This window comes from Rhinopithecus roxellana, chromosome 17 (genome assembly GCF_007565055.1).
Source record: "Rhinopithecus roxellana isolate Shanxi Qingling chromosome 17, ASM756505v1, whole genome shotgun sequence".
NCBI classification, from domain to species: Eukaryota; Metazoa; Chordata; class Mammalia; order Primates; family Cercopithecidae; genus Rhinopithecus; species Rhinopithecus roxellana.
The window spans coordinates 11,583,267-11,599,545 of record NC_044565.1 but is presented as its reverse complement, the minus strand read 5'-3'; the positions used below and the strand labels follow the sequence as shown (position 1 = coordinate 11,599,545).

At 39.9% G+C, this 16,279-nt stretch overlaps 1 protein-coding gene across 1 annotated transcript in view; it reads left to right on the top strand.

Moving 5' to 3' along the window:
- Positions 1 to 895: 895 nt before the first annotated feature.
- Positions 896 to 16,279, top strand: part of TACR1 (tachykinin receptor 1) — a 151,144-nt gene continuing 135,760 nt past the window's right edge. The window contains exon 1 of the mRNA XM_010379274.2: positions 896 to 1,876. Within this exon, the coding sequence (XP_010377576.1) occupies positions 1,488 to 1,876 (389 nt within the window). The 5' untranslated portion in view covers positions 896 to 1,487. The remainder of the gene's footprint in view (positions 1,877 to 16,279) is intronic.

Below are 16,279 nucleotides of genomic sequence, written 5' to 3'. Positions count from 1 at the left end.
CCCGGCTCTGGCCTGCAGGCTTGGCAGGCGCGGAGGCGGAGGCTGCCAGGTCCCCGGGAGGCAAATGCAGCGCCGCAGTGGGTGCTGGCGGAGAGCCCAGAGCCGCGAGTCTGAGCGACAAGCTGCCTATGAGTGTGGCTTCTGCACTCACCAAGCTTCTCAGGGAGCTCAGCCCTGTCGCCAGTGCTTGAGCAGAGGCTCATCCAGAGGGGTCAGGTGGAGGGCTCAAATGGAGCTTCTCCTGGAACGAGGGGCCCAGTCACCAGGGTGGCTGAGGAAAGTGTCCTCAAAGCTTAGAGTCTGTCACTTCCCAGGTGAATCAGCTCGCCAGGGAATGGAGCTAGATATTTTGTAGGGGTGTTTCCTAAACACAGTCTCAGGAAAGTTGTTTTCGGGACACCTGGACCAGGGAGTCGCCTCGGGCTTCTCGGTAGCTGGAGTGCGGCCCGGCGCGCGGCGCTGGCACATCGCCCCCACACATGCCCGTTTCCCATTGCCACAGGCAGGCCGCCTCTGCAGAGCTGTCGCGGGGCTCTGGGCTTCCCTCCCTGGAAGCTGATTGTCCTCCACTCCAGCTGTTTCCCAAATCTTTCCTTCCTCCCAGCACCCCTAGTGTAACGACTATTCCAGCTGCGGACCACATCTGTCTCAGTTACTTCGAAGCCATCTACTGCCCCCTCGCGGAGTGCGTGGGGCTCCCGGCTCGCAGACTCCCACGGCAAGTAGCAAGCAGCAAAAGGCGTGGTAGCTGCGGCGGTGGAATGAGATAGTTGTCAACAGCTGGCGCAGCTGCCGCGCTGCGCACCGGGACTGGCGAGTACGCAGCCTAGGTACTGCCCCTTCCCAGTGACGTCTCTGCAGCGGGTTATAAAAGCCTCGTGCGCAGCTAACTGCGGAGCTGAGCAACCCGAACCGAGAGGTGCCCGCGAAACTGCAGGCGGCGGCAGCGGCAGCAAAAGCGAAGGAAAAATCTCCAGCTGGCCACGGAGCTCCAGAATCCTGACCATAGGCTCAGAACTTTTACAGCTCGCGCTGCAGTGGGCGCCCACTTCGCTCCTAAGTCCTCATATAGCACGGGGCTTTGCCTTTCACGGCGGAGGAAGGGGAAATAGGAGTTGCAGGGAGCAGCAGGTGCATAAATCATAAAGGCGGGGATCTCTTGCTTCTTAGAACCATGACCGGTGGAATTTCTTTCCCTTTTTCAGTTTAACGCAAGAGAGATGCTGTCTCCAGACTTCTGAACTCAAATGCCTCCTGAAGCTTGAAAGTGGAGGAATTCAGAGCCACCGCGGGCAGGCAGGCAGCGCATCCAGAAGCGTTTATATTCTGAGCGCCAGTTCGGCTTTCAAAAAGAGTGCTGCCCAGAAAGAGCCTCCCACCCTCCTGTCCGACTTAAGCAGGACCCTGAGCCCCAGGCGCCAGCCACAGGACTCTACTACAGAAGGGGGTTGTGTACAGATAGTAAGGTTTTACCACCTAGCTTCAAAATGGATAACGTCCTCCCGGTGGACTCAGGCCTCTCCCCAAACATCTCCACTAACACCTCGGAACCCAATCAGTTCGTGCAACCAGCCTGGCAAATTGTCCTTTGGGCAGCTGCCTATACGGTCATTGTGGTGACCTCTGTGGTGGGCAACGTGGTAGTGATGTGGATCATCTTAGCCCACAAAAGAATGAGGACAGTGACCAATTATTTTCTGGTGAACCTGGCCTTCGCGGAGGCCTCCATGGCTGCATTCAATACAGTGGTGAACTTCACCTATGCTGTCCACAACGAATGGTACTATGGCCTGTTCTACTGCAAGTTCCACAACTTCTTCCCCATCGCCGCTGTCTTCGCCAGTATCTACTCTATGACGGCTGTGGCCTTTGATAGGTGAGATTAGCCTTTGTGAAAAGGCGAGAAAGTGCTCATAGAGAACCATGGCATTGCTATGAGGTTTGGGGCTGGATGGGGTACAGGTCAAGGGGAGGATTGGCCACCCATGCTCTGAGGGTTTTTTTTTGTTTTGTTTTGTTTTGTTTTGTTTTGTTTTTGCTGATATCAACTGAGTCAGTTGTTGATGGGAACTTCATCTATTTTAACATTTTTTCTCCTCTTTTTTACCCATCACTAATCTCTCTTCCTTTCAACACACATCCCCCTTTTCTTCATTTAACTCCCCTTTCTTCATCTCTTCTCCACTCATCTTCCCCAAACTTTCAACTTCTGCTTTGCTCCTTTTCATATATTCCTTCTCCCCTTTACCCTTGCAGGCTGCAAACAATACCTAGGGCTTGGTCAAGGGACTAGACCCTGGATGGGGCTTTATAAATTCCTCCCGGCCTATTATTCTGTCAGACAGCCTCTTGTTGCCTTCATGTTTTAAGTACACCTAGAGGATTCTAGAACTTTCTGCTCCCACTGCAACTCTCCAGTTTTTTTGTTGTTGGTTGGTTGGTTGGTTGTTTTTGTGTGTGTGTGTGTGTGTGTGAAAGAGCATTTCATCAGTATCATAAGATACTCAGAATTCTAATTCAGTTTACTCTATAATGCTAGGAATTCTCATTCAGGAATGAGAGACAACTATGCTATCCTTAAGAAACTCCACAGATAGGGATCCAGGGAGCTTAGCAAGAGGTGCTCTAAATTTCTCCTACAATGCAAAAGTTATGTATTTAGCCTGTCTCTATCCACAGAGAAACATGCTTGGCAAAGGCATTTGAGAGCTCTTCCATTCCTGCAACCAACAGGTTAGGGTTCCCGAAGCTGACTGAAAGTGGAAAGGTTGGCATTTCAAACACTGGGGCTGGTATTCTGGAATAAATGGCTCTTCAGGTAACATGATGGAAAACTGATTATTGTAGCACAGCTCTATTGGTATTGTCTCCTTTGTGAGTATCTTAGGTCTCCAATGTGTATGTCTATGTGTGCACAGGTGTTAAATGTTTACCTGGGATGTGAAAGTGTGTTTAAAACACCTACCACTGTGATTTTAAAATGGATTCTTTTGATGTCCTTCCTGAGATAACTGAATGTGAGAAACCCAAAGAAGGAGCTAAGACAAAACTTAAAAAAAAAAATTCCAAACTATTAACCCTCTTTGCATAAAGATTGTTTATAACTTGCAATTTATTAGAAGCCTTTTTTAGCTCCTGTAGTCAATGAACACTTTTAGAATCAGGGCAATCTTCATTTCCATCCTTTGCAGTGGTGTCCAAATACTGATTTGCTAGTTCCATGTACATCTATCTATATGCAGCTCCTATGTGCTTACTATGTTTTATGTAAAACAGATTGTGCAAAATCAGTGTATATTTTAAATGTAGATGGTAAACCAATTACTCAAAGTGGGAGTGAAATGAATTATTTTGCAAATTTATCTTTCGTACTACACTGATTTTCAGATATTCAGTTTGCTGAAAGTGAGGTACACCTGTAAATCTTTCTGCATTGACATGCTCCTTTAATCTCATGACAACTTCCTTAAACTTAAGAAAGTCAATAGCATGATATATAAGTGAATATCTGGGTAGTGAAACCTAATGCTATTTAAGCCTTTCACACACTCTCTTGATGTCCCCTAAATTAGAGGGGAAGTTGTTTTGGGGAAGGGGTTGTTTGTTTTTTCTGCACTGGGGCTTTGCACAAGCTCTAGGAAGACCTGTCAGTCAGTGTGAGCTGGAGCTTTCAGTAGCTGATGGAGCACCAGCAGACAGCTCTCTCCTTTTGGCTTACACAGAAACATGTTCTGCAGCCCTGATCTTTCCTCTGGAACTTAGAAGGTTAGGGTTGGGGATAAGAGTCAGAGTCCGCAAAGTGGATTGGGCAAGGAGCCAGATTTCAGCTCCATTGTTGTTTTTCTCCAAGTAAACCATCACAGAGCCCTGACCCTCTGTGATACCTGCTCAGTGAGATCAAAAGTTCTCACATGCCAGAGCTTTAGGAAATGACAGCAACAGGGAACGTCACCATGTTTCCAACATACAGATACAGCCCAGGGAGGTTATCAATGGCATGCCTACGATTAGAGTTCAAGGCAGAATTAGGGATGAGACTTCAGGTCTCTGTCTCTATGTCTGCCAAGTGCTCCTTCTGTTTTTCCTTGCTTAGCCTGGTGAGCACACTATAAACTCATCCCCTCAGGCCTTCCAGTGAATGTATTTCCTACATGTGTGGTCATCCATTCTCTCCTGGAAAGAAAGGAAGATTTAAGTCCTCTCCCTGTAAGTTATCTCTCCTTTCTCCAGCATGGAAATGCAGACTAAGAGGAAATATTAAATCAGCTGTTTGTATATTCCTTGAATTTTTAACAGACAACCTTTGAATCAAGTCTTTAAAAATAACAGCAGTGTGGTTTTCCTGATTGTAAAATTAAACCTGTTCACTGCAGAAGACTTGGGAAATACGAAGAGCACAAAAATCCAGTCCCCCTTACCTAACCGACCACAAGCAACACCTGCTAACATTTGAATTTCTCTTTTATGACTAGTACACTACATAATTGAGGTTAGATTCTATATAATTTTTTAGCCTACGTTTTTCCATTGGTATTAATGAAAGACATTAATAACACCTTCCTGTGTTATTCAAAAGTTTTCAGAAACATGATATTAATGGCTTCATACTATTCTATTATGTGAATATGCTATTATTATTTATGTAGTCATTTCTCTACTATTGTGTATTTAGTTCATTCCTAGATTTTTGTGATTATAATTAATAATCTAAGGAATATTTATATATGATAACTTTGTTTTGCCTTCTTAATTATTTTCTTAGGATAGATCCCAACAAGTAGAATTACTACATCAAATAAAATGACTTTTTAAAAAAGCTATATCTTCTCATTTTAAAGGATTTTTAAAGGAATTGTTGGGTCAAACTAACTTTGCCAAATTTCCTATTAGAACCAAGTATATGCAGAGAAAAAACTTCAGCTGCAGATTGCAGTACTAATTTAAATGTTTCCTATAGTCTTTCTATAAATGGTGGGATGGGGCAGGGAAGGGAAAAAAGAGAGGGGGGAAGGACAGGAAGAGAGGAGAAGGAGAGGAGAGGGAAGATAAGCGGGAAATGGGAAGGGGATAGGAGAGGAGGGAAGAAATATCTCCATTAGAAAGAATTTTATTTTTTGAAGGCAGTGGTTACCTAGAATTTAAAAATGTTTTAGAGACAAATATAGCTAAATAAGATCAGGTTTACCTCTATCTAAACTCCAACAAATACCAGGGATTTTAGCTATTGAAACTCTATAATTTCTCTCAGAATTTAAAAATTCTTTACAACTATAAAACTAAAAGGTATGTGTGATGTTTCATGAAATTTGAAAATGGGGGACACAGAGAGGTGATGACTCCCCCCCCCTCAATGTCCTCATTCCCCTAGCCCCTGTTTTCAGGAGTTGGTGACAATTACTGGTTCTATTATGATGCTCTGGCAAGTACTGTGGAGCAGAATCTAAGAAGGGAATAGAGGAAGGGAGGCAATCCCTAAGCCCTGCAGGGAACTGGGTAATGGGCAGCAGATAACCTGATTTGAAATCATGCACATAGCAACAGGGAGGTTCAGACAAGCACTGACCTGGTATCACTGCTTCTCTACCTGGTAGGGGCAAGTATAATTTCAGCAAAATGAAAGGTAACAGTTGCTCACTCAGACTCCAAATAGAGATGGTCTCTCTGAGACCAAAACATATAGTTACCCAGAGAGAGTAATGATTGAAGGCAAAAGAGGCATTGAGTTCTCTGAGAGAGCTGATAATGTGAAAGAGGAACCTAGAACAAAAATATGCATAAATCACAAAAATTTTGTCCACTGAACTCTGGTGTCTACACACTCTGTCCCAGCCATACTCAGCTACCGATTTAAATATCCTGCTTTCCAGGTCTCTATTAGACCTGCAATCTGTCCTTGAACTTTACCTTGTTGACTGAACTGCAATCTCATTGTTTATCTCAGAGCAGTCTTTCCTCACCGCACCTGGCGGGGGACTTAAATTCCAGGATCCTTTGCACTAATTCAGATATCCCTGGAAACCCATTACCATGCACTGCTGTAATGCTGTGAATGGCCATTCACTAGAAGCTCATTGGCCACAACTGGCCCTGTCTTTTCCAATGTCAGCACTGATGTGGACCAAAATGGAGTTTGTTAATACTTAGATGGGTCATTTAGATTTCAGGACCTTTCCTCAAGAGGTTCAATGCCCACCTCCTCTCTGAAGCTGCTCCATTACACTCGCCACACTCTCTCCCGACTCCTGGGAGCCTGCAGTGTCCTGAATGGTCAAGGGTGTTACTTTTTAAAGAAACTGGAAGAAATCATAGTTTTAATTCGATGCAAATAAAGAATAATTCTCAACATAAAAGCACATAGTAAAAGCACAAGACGCTGTTACTATTATTGTTGCTGAATTAGAATGAGGATCATGAGACAGAAACACCATCAAACTTAGAAAAAGATATTCAGTGTTGATGCCATCAAGGTAAGGTGATGTTTCCTAACTCACAGCCTTGTTTCTTCCCTCAAAGGGCTATATATGAGGGCAAATAAGACTGATTTAGAGATAACTAAAATATAAGGTATTAAGTAAAATGTTTAATATGGGTTGTACAGTTATATTCTATAGGAGACAAGAGGAGGGACATCTTGCCCAGCAGTGACGAATGATCAAGGAAGACCTCAAGACAGGGCAATTGAGTTGGTCCTTGATGATTAGATAAGATTTTTAGAGAAGATGATAAAAAAAAGAAATGACATTTCAGGTAGAAGAAGCTGTATGACAGAAGCATGGAAGTCAAATGTTGCAAAGTGCCTCAGGTCAATGACAGATTGATTCAACTGAAGTGAATTCACAGGTGAATCAGGGAATGAATTGAGGAGTTGCCTGGAAGAAAATGAGAACACTCTATGTTGAATTTAATGCTAAAATATAATGATTAGTTGGAATACCTGAAAAGAAACTTGAGAAGTGAGGTGGGAGAGAATGAAAAGCCAGGGATCAAAGAGACAGTATCAGCACAGAATGGTAAGAGGAAATGAAATTAGACGGCAGTGAAGGGAATGGCCTTTCTCCTCACTCATCCATCCATCCATCCATCAAACCGCTATTGAGCACTTACTGTGTGCCATATTCTGAGGCAGTAAGACGTGACTTTGCCATTGTGATCTGAGTCTTTGGAGTGTAACAAGGTCACAAACAGCATATAACCCAATGCAATCAATGCCATGCAGAGAGAGCAGAGTTAGAGCAAAGAACTACCCTTGGGAATATAGGAAAGACTTCCTGGTAAAAAGAGAAGCAGAAGGAGAGGGAGGGCAATAGGGGAGAGAGGAGGGAGGGGAGAGAAAAGAGAAGGAGGAGACAGAATGAAAGAGAATGAAGAGAAAGAAGAGGAGGAAAAGGACAAAGAGGAAGAGGGGCAGCAAGGCACAGGGAAGTGAATGTGGAGTTTTGTTTTTTAATTAATTTCAAGAACACTGGATTGGGAATACTCATAATAATTTATTAATATCCATCATTTAGAAACTAAAAAGGAAGTTTTATGTTAATAAAATTGATAATGATACCTTTTATTTATGTTCCCTCCAGTCCATTATCTCATTTAATCCTCATGATGCCAATGAGGATTCTGTTTCGACCTGGAAGAGTGATTAGAAACAATTCCTTTTAGCATTGTCCTCCCACTCTCCACCCCCTCACAGCTTGGAGACCCATGCAATTTGCTTTTGTGTGCCTTAGACATCTGCCTACATGTTCCTGCACTTGGTGGCTTTTGGATGATAACTTATCTAAGAAAAACTGTCACTGGAGGCAGAAAAGCAATGTAAGAGTCCTATCACACAAGAGAAAATATTAGAGGCAATATTTTGAGGAAAATTGACAATATTCCACCTAAATAAAAGTTCAACCCCACAACTTTCCAAACAGGCCATTATAAAAGTACCAAACTCTGCTTAAATATTCCACTCAATTTTTTCCATTTGTTAAATTCAATAAATTATTAAATCATCACAAAATTATTCCTTTCCTTAAAATGAAATCTGCCTCTTTGGTTTTAGACTGCTCCTACTTGTCTCAGACCTCTTCCATGTAGCAGGCTTTCCAGTAAGTATAAGGATAAGATATTAAGCTTCTATTTATCTTGAAGTGTCCCCAACTCTGGTTAACTGTCCCTGGTTCCTCCAACTTTACATCATCATTAGTCTCTACTGGTTATTTCCATTTGTTAATGGTCCTTTTAAAAGGAGATGACCAGAACGGAGCTACCTTACTACCATCACTCTGTCTAGGATCACCTAGACACCTTGGACTGGGCATCCTCCCTAGTGACCTTGTGTCCTCTTTGACTTAGCTTAGTGCTTATACTAAGATGCTGCCCTTGACCTGCAAGTCTAGCTGCAGTGTCCTTATATTTCCATAGCGTTTATCCCATGGTGTTGCAAATGTCTGTACCTTGTCTATTTCTCCCACACCTTTCTGCTCACTAGACTGCAAGCTCCATGAAAACAGAGATCCCTTATTTGGTTTCCTGTTCCCAGAACCTATCCAAGTGCCTGGCACAGAGTAGGTACTCATTAAAATGTGTGCGTCATGAGCAAACTGACCATGCTTCTCTTCTGCACACATCAGCCAAAATCTGAAAACCGGACCCCATGCCTCAGGCAGACCGTACAGTACACTTATGATGCTATGCCTTGATGCAAAAGAAAAACTGGGCCAAATTTCTGCTTACCATAAAGGTTTGTTACAAAATAGAACGCTTTTGATTCAGAATCCTCTGTTCTAGAATAACCATGGCTTCTAACTCACACTTACCTCTTCCACACTCCAGTTGACTGAGCCCCACAGGACACCTGACCCATACCTTGCCACCCTCAACAGGTATTGAGCCCCAGGAAAAGACTTCCAATTGGAGGAGGTGCTTATCATTTCCATCCTACCTCCAGTCTACCCAGGCATACCGGAAGCTCAGAGAGATGAAAAGTATAAGCACCTCCTCCATTTTATGGGCCCTTCCCTGGCCTAACTGCTGTCAACCCCCTGGATTTTTCTCTAACACCCCCCACTAGCAGCAGGTGCACTCTCCCCTTTACTTGTCCTTGCTGAGGTGAAACCAGCAGAAACCTACCCTCCACCCAGCCCTCCAACTCCTGCATCCACAGTAGTTGTCTGATTGTTCACACCATATTAAAATACCAAAGACACAGGAAAATTCCAGAATGCAATTGTGCATGTGAGGTCCTATGTATGTGAGACAGACTGGGGAACTGGCTTACATTGCCCCCAAACTTCCCTCTTGCCACCTTGAGAGACTTCAATTCCACCTCAGTGGAAGGAGAAATATGAGACTGTCTGGATGAGGAGTACCAAGGATGAAGAGGTGCTTTAATGATGGCCTGGAGACATACTCAACAGCATGCGTTTTAACGCAGCATATGAACTGCTCAAGGAAATTTGTCTAAGCAGCCCTAGGCCTCATCTCCTGCCCTTCTCTTGTATAGTTCTTAATCTACTTTCCAATTCAGCTTTATCACTATGTTTAATATTTGAGATTCCCTGTTGAGTGCCTTTCATGTCCTTTGTATGAGCATGCCCTTTAATAACCTTACTCCTAGCCTTTGGCAGTAGAATGGTTAAGCAAGAGCCCAAGTTATGGGTTCCAGTGCTGGTTCTACCACTTGCATAAGTGTACATATGCAAGGTATTTAACCTCTCTGGGCCCCTAGTTTCCTCAACTGATAAAATGGATATAATGAAACTTACCTTGTAGAATACTGTTGCAAAGAGAGAGGGAAAGATTTGAAAAGCCTCTAACTTATTGCCTGACGTCCTCTAAAATATCAGTTAATAGTAATTAATATTATACTCTCTAGTAAACTGTGACAAACAATCATATCCATTATACAAGTCCATTCTTGTCTCAGCCTCCTCCTGGATTCCTTCTACATCAAGTACAATAGCTACAGGGTAAACACTTATGTTCTTCCCCTAAAGATGGTAGTTTAAAACTGTCCTGACTGGGTCAGCAAATCTCTTGCTAAATGCTTTTCAGCATTCTTTCCATCTTTGGAAATGTACACACAATCTACCAGTTGTATATCATGGTCCAGAAAACCCAAATGTTTTCTTTTATACCATCCCCTAAACATTCATTTCCAATCCTTTATGTCGCAAAGTCACCACCCTTATATGGAGTGAGAATCATTATTTAATATCTGAATGAGAATACGTTCATTGCAAAAAGCTCTTACAGCTGCGTAATTTTTAACTGATACTCAATTTGTTGAAGTTACAGTGCTTTTTAGCCTTTGAACGTATTTTATAAATCATGGAAGTTTTCTTATAAATCTAGCTTGTGTGTGTTAAAGTATGAAACATTCATTTGCCTTTGTTCTTTGACTAAAGCTCAATAAATTGTTAAACATGAGACAGAATACTTCCAACTAAATATTTGAACACAATTTTCAAACTTAATCAAATCAGCCTTACATATTTTTGTTAGTCACAATTTTTATAAGCTTAACAAATCAAATAATCTTTAAAAATGTAAACAGTATTTATAAACTTGATTAATTAAAATCCTCTAAGCATTTCAAACTATACTCACAAATTTGATACATCTGGCTTTGTTAAAATCTTAAAATCCCTAACAGAAAGACTTACAAACAGAAGAAACAAAATCTTTCACAGGACTTACTTAGCTCTTGTAAGACTAATAAATCAAAACTTCTAAATTTAGCATACAAATTATCTTAAAGCATTTCAACCTCCTGAGAATTAAACAGATAAATTCAGGTTCTCCTGAGCATCCAAACATTGACTACAAAATTAATTCGGTAAATCCTCCTAGGTGTTACAATTAAAATTGCAAATCTTGTAAGTCAAATTCTCTAATATATCAGATTCTCATTTCCAACATCTTAAAAGCAAATCACATACAAAGGAACGTGTATCAATCACAGAACTCACTACTACACATGCACTACTTACATAGAAGTACCATTTCTTTATTGCCTACTTACTTTTTTAAAATGTCTTCTTAGGGTTACAAAGTCATACAAACGAAAGTGGTAGAATCATCTTCTCTGTAAGAGGCAGCCAAGGTTCTGGAATCAGGGGTTTAGTTGGAGACCCAAATCTGGCTATGCCTCACAGGGGTCTTGCCCAGAGCTGCATCCCAATACCTGAGCCCCTCTCACAGTGGAGCTCCATCTGCCTGGTGCCTACAGAGTCCACTCACGCTTTTCCACTGGAATTGAGTTTTGTAGTTCCAGTGTAAATCCTTAACTGATTCACACAGATGGAATCATGCACAGCCTCACCCCACCCCTGGTTTGCATCCTTTATCTACCTGATTAAAGTGAACTATAGCCTACATTTTACCTTTCTATTAACATGAAAAAAATGACCAAAAAGAAAAAAGAATCACCACAAGACCTTGTCCTGAAGTTGCCTTTTTGAGATTTTGAGGTCATGAAAAATATGTTCCAGATTTTTTCTGGGTGTATCCTATTTACCCACATAAATCATCAAAAATAGGGTAGCATGTGTTGGGTTTAACAAAACCAGGCTCTCGGTATGGTTCCAACCTGTACTCTTATAAAGAAGGTCTACATAGCAGCTTCCTTGCCTCTTGGCATGAGGTCGTCAGTGGCAGGAACCTTCTTCCTGGAGCCTGAAAACCACCTAGTACCCTTGAATCCTTCAACTGGATGATTAGAGATTCCTTCTTTAGATTAACTGGGTTTCCCCTTCAGGCCAGAGCCTTATGTCTTTTTCATAGCTCTAGGAGTGCTGGGTTTCTTCACCTTCCCTTCCACTCTATTGCCATTATTTCAGATAATAAAAAATAATCTGCAATGATACTCTGCCTTTACAGCTCAGCCCAGTGCCCTAAGCCACAGATGGACTGATGGGCAGCCACCTTCACAAATCACACAGCTGCCTAAGCTCATGAGGGGAGGGTGCTGAGCAGTCATGCTAGCAACACCTCTGTTCTCTCTATCATAGAATATAATTGAGACACTAATTTTTAAAACCCTCATGTGCACATTGAGTGGCATGTGAGGAGATTAGGAGCATCAGCTTAAATACCCACTTTGTATGATTTACTAATTTTATTTTACTGTGGAGAAACATCCACTTGAATAGTTAATATGTTTTCATAAAAGAATTTGTCTGACTCTGAAAATGTTTAAACAAAAGAAAACCCTACAAACAACTGAGATACTCTTCTAAATAGTCCCAGCGAGCCAAGGGGAACGTTCAAATGCCTTTAGAATTCGTGATGGGAACCAAAATGAATGCAGCCCTGAGCTTGAAATACGAGTTAGCGCAACAACTTAGCTGGGTTCTTCAAACATGAGCTAGGAAGATAAAAGAAAACTTTACTGAAATTTTCATCATTTAACAAATTTCATTGTTTAAATTTGTTCCTGAAGTTCCTTTCTCTTCCCAGCTAGAATGATGAGGGATCTGGAAGTCAATGTGTTAAAGATTCAGCTAGATTACCTGCCAAATCAAAGCCATCATAGATTTTCAATGATCCAATTAGGACACTGGCATCCTAAGACTTTAGGCAGAATGCAAAGAAGGCACAAATACTATCCACTTCGTTTTTGGTGGTTTCCCTCCAATAATGCTATAACCAGCTAGAGTGTGCATTGAGGCGCTCCCCAATCCTGCCTCACAAATGCAGGATCCCAAATTACTGCTCCATTCCCTTCATAGCCAATTCAATTTAGTAAGTTGAGTTGAACCAAGAGAAGAGCAGCTAATTAAAATCACACTAAGGTACAAACAATATGGACGTCTTTCTACCTGCAAGGTCCCATTTGTATCTTAAAACGGGAATGTGTTCATTCTAGTTACCTACTCCTTGAACAGGAAAGATTGTAGAGAATGAAAACAAACTTAGTCCTCAGAACTGTGCCAATACAGAATGTAAGAGGTGCTGGAGTTTAGGTAACACAAAAGTATCCAGAGTTTGGCTTTCAAAAAATAGTCCCAGGTATCCACCAAGGGATCTGCTGGAGGATACTGGGGGGCGGGCAAGGGAAGGGTCTGTCACCATGAGCTGTCAAACTGCTGTTGAAAGATCTTTTCCTGTCACAGGTGGAATTACCTTTGCCCTGAGGTGCTAGTGAATTCTGTATCTGCTTGGGTATTTGCTTCCGTCTTCTTCAGACTTCTTATAAGTCACTAATTGTCTTGATAAATATATAATATCTTTACAACCTAGAAGGATGTTAAGAAGGGACTGTAGAATATATTCTCAGCCAGTCCAGTGGGTTGGGGTTAAGGGCAGCAGGGCAGTGCTGCTGAGATGGCCAAAGCAAATTCTTCACCTCTCCTGCATCTTCATCAATGAATTTGTGCTGTTTACAAATCCTGGGGTGAGGGCCAGTTTTCCAAGAGCTGGGCTTTCTGCCAGGGTCTGTCTGGACCCACATGTCATCTGGAAGCTTTCATCCTTTTTTCTTTGTCTGCATCTTTCCTTTCTTTTTTTCTGTCTACACCTGGATAAAAATTCCTTGCTTCATTTCCTCCCAATCCTTCCTCAGCATTTTGAAAATAGCACAGCTTCAATAAATGTCAGTGACTGAAAAATGGAGATGAAACAGATGAAAACAAAAACTGCTGTATATAAAACAGTTGATGAGTACAGCAATAGAAAAAATGCAAATTACTAACATTCTGATTAAGCAGATGAGTACAGAAGGATCCTGAAAGGACTCTTGAGGCTGTTCATTTAGGTAAGAACTTAAGCCACATTTTTTTCTTTTTTTAAGAAAAATAACTTACTGTTGAATATTACCTGCACAACTCCAATGTTTTTCTGATCACATTTTAGTTTAAATGATAGTTTAATATAGTTAAATTATGGATAAATCATAAAATATTACATATTAAAGAGAATTAGCAACTTACAAAAAAATACTTTGAAGAAAAATAAATGTAAAATCAACGCTCATCTCACTGCCCAAGCACCACTATTGTCAATTCTTAGGAATTATTTCAAGCCAAGACTTCTTTCTTTCTTTTTCTTTTTCTTTTTCTTTTTTTTTTTTTTTATTTTATTATTATTTTTTTTTTTTGAGACAGAGTCTTGCTCTGTTGCCCAGGTGGAATGCAATGGCATGATCTCAGCTCACTTCAGTCTCTGCCTCCCAGGTTCAAGCAATTCTCCTGCCTCAGCCTCCTGAGTAGCTGGAATTACAGGTGCAAGCCACCACACCCAGTTAATTTTTGTGTTTTTAGTAGAGACAGAGTTTCACCATGTTAGACAGAATGGTGTTGCTCTCTTGACCTCGTGATCTGCCCACCTCAGCCTCACAAAGTGCTAGAATTACAGGCGTGAGCTACTGTGCCCAGCCCAAGACTTACTTTCTATGCATAGAATCTTCAAAATTATAGTCCTACAGCATATACAATTTTATTTTTGTTTTACATAATAAAGTAAGAAATATTTTATGTAGTAAACTTTATTCTATAGGATCATGCCAAGTGGTTACAAAGTATCATAATTTAAATAATCCCTCATGCTTAAACCCTGGGGATGTTTTGACATTTTGCTACAACATATAATTTGTCATCAATATGTTTTAGCAAAACTAGCACACATGGATGATTATTAGGATAAGTTCTTAGAAGAAAAGTTGTTTGTTCAGAGTATTAGCCATCTGAAGCCTTTTGCTTCATTCTGTTAAGTTACTCTTCAGAAAGCTTTAGTAACTTGCAGCATGAATCAGAATATATAGATCCAACATATGGAGTGTTCCTTTATCCATATTCCTAACAATTTTACAAAAATCTTTTTCAATTTAAAAGATTAAAATGTTAGTTATGTTTGCATTTCTTACTAGTGAGTATATTTTAATATATTTGTTATTCTTTTGTATTTGTGAATTAATAGAGTTTTAAATTTAAATCTTGATTTTTAAATTCCATATTGAATTGCAGAAACTATATGTTGAGGCTGTATTAAAGGCTATAACCTTTTGACTGGTATGTGAGGCAAAAAGTTTTTATATTTCAGGTTAAAATGTTCATTTCTTTTTCAGTGATTATTTTATATTATTTTATGTTGTTATGTCTATCTGCCTTTTCTTTCATGCTTTCTCCCTTTGTTATTATGCTTAAAAAGACCTTCCTCAGCTCAACAGTAGACAAATATGCATAAATAATTTCATTTACTATACTTTCATAATTTAGAAGTTCTTATTTAATATTCCACTCCAATGATTTAATATAATTAGATTACCTCTTTTTTAAATGCCATGTAAGTTTATCCTATTGTTCAAACACCATTTATTGATTGATCATTTCCCTACAGATTTGAAATATTACTTTGTCCTACAATGAATTTTATTTATGTTTAGGCTTTCTCTGATCTATCTACTTTGTTGACAATTTCTTTAATCGTATCAACATGCATATATGCTTCCTGACAAATTCTGGATTCATAATCTAAAATACCCCTATGGATAAGTCATGTTGAAACTTTTACTGGAAATACAATAGATGCATTAAATTTAGAAATTAGCTTTGGAAAGAATTATTAGCATATCAAGTTTTTTTTCAGTGTATGAACATGATGCATAGTCCATGTAGTCGAACTTTTAACATGCTTTATAGGATTTTACATTTTTCTTCTATAGATCCCACACATTTTTTAAAAAGTTTTGTTACATATTGCATAATACATAATATAGAAGCTAATATATATTACTACATATGCTGTATATAAATTATAAATATAAATTTAACATTTTTGGTTGCTAATGAAAATATAATATTTCCCCTTGTTTTTTTTTTTAATGGATTATTATTGGTGTACTAGAAGGTTATTGATTTTTTAATAGTTATTTTGAAACTAGCTATCTTAATAAGTCCTGTAATTCAATTGAAGCTCTAATGATTTTTCTGTTATTTTTTTCTCAGGTTTTCCTCAGATAATGGCATAATCTATAAATCATTGTCATCTTTAATCTTACATCTAGTGTCTGTGTCCTTTACTTTTTTTATTAGATCTTTTAGAACAAGTTAATTAAAACTCATGATCATAAGCACCTTTTTTTAACCTGTGATGGTAATGTTTCTCTTAATATAGTTGTTAAATATGTTCCCCATTGGCTTAAGACAGAAGTTTAAAAATTACATCATTTAATTTCTAGTTTACTAAGAGATTTAATCAAATCTAGATATTTAATTTGCCAATTGTGTTTTTGGCATCTATCAATACATTTTATCCTATTGCCTACTTTCCTAATCTTCAACTGTTCTAGAACTCC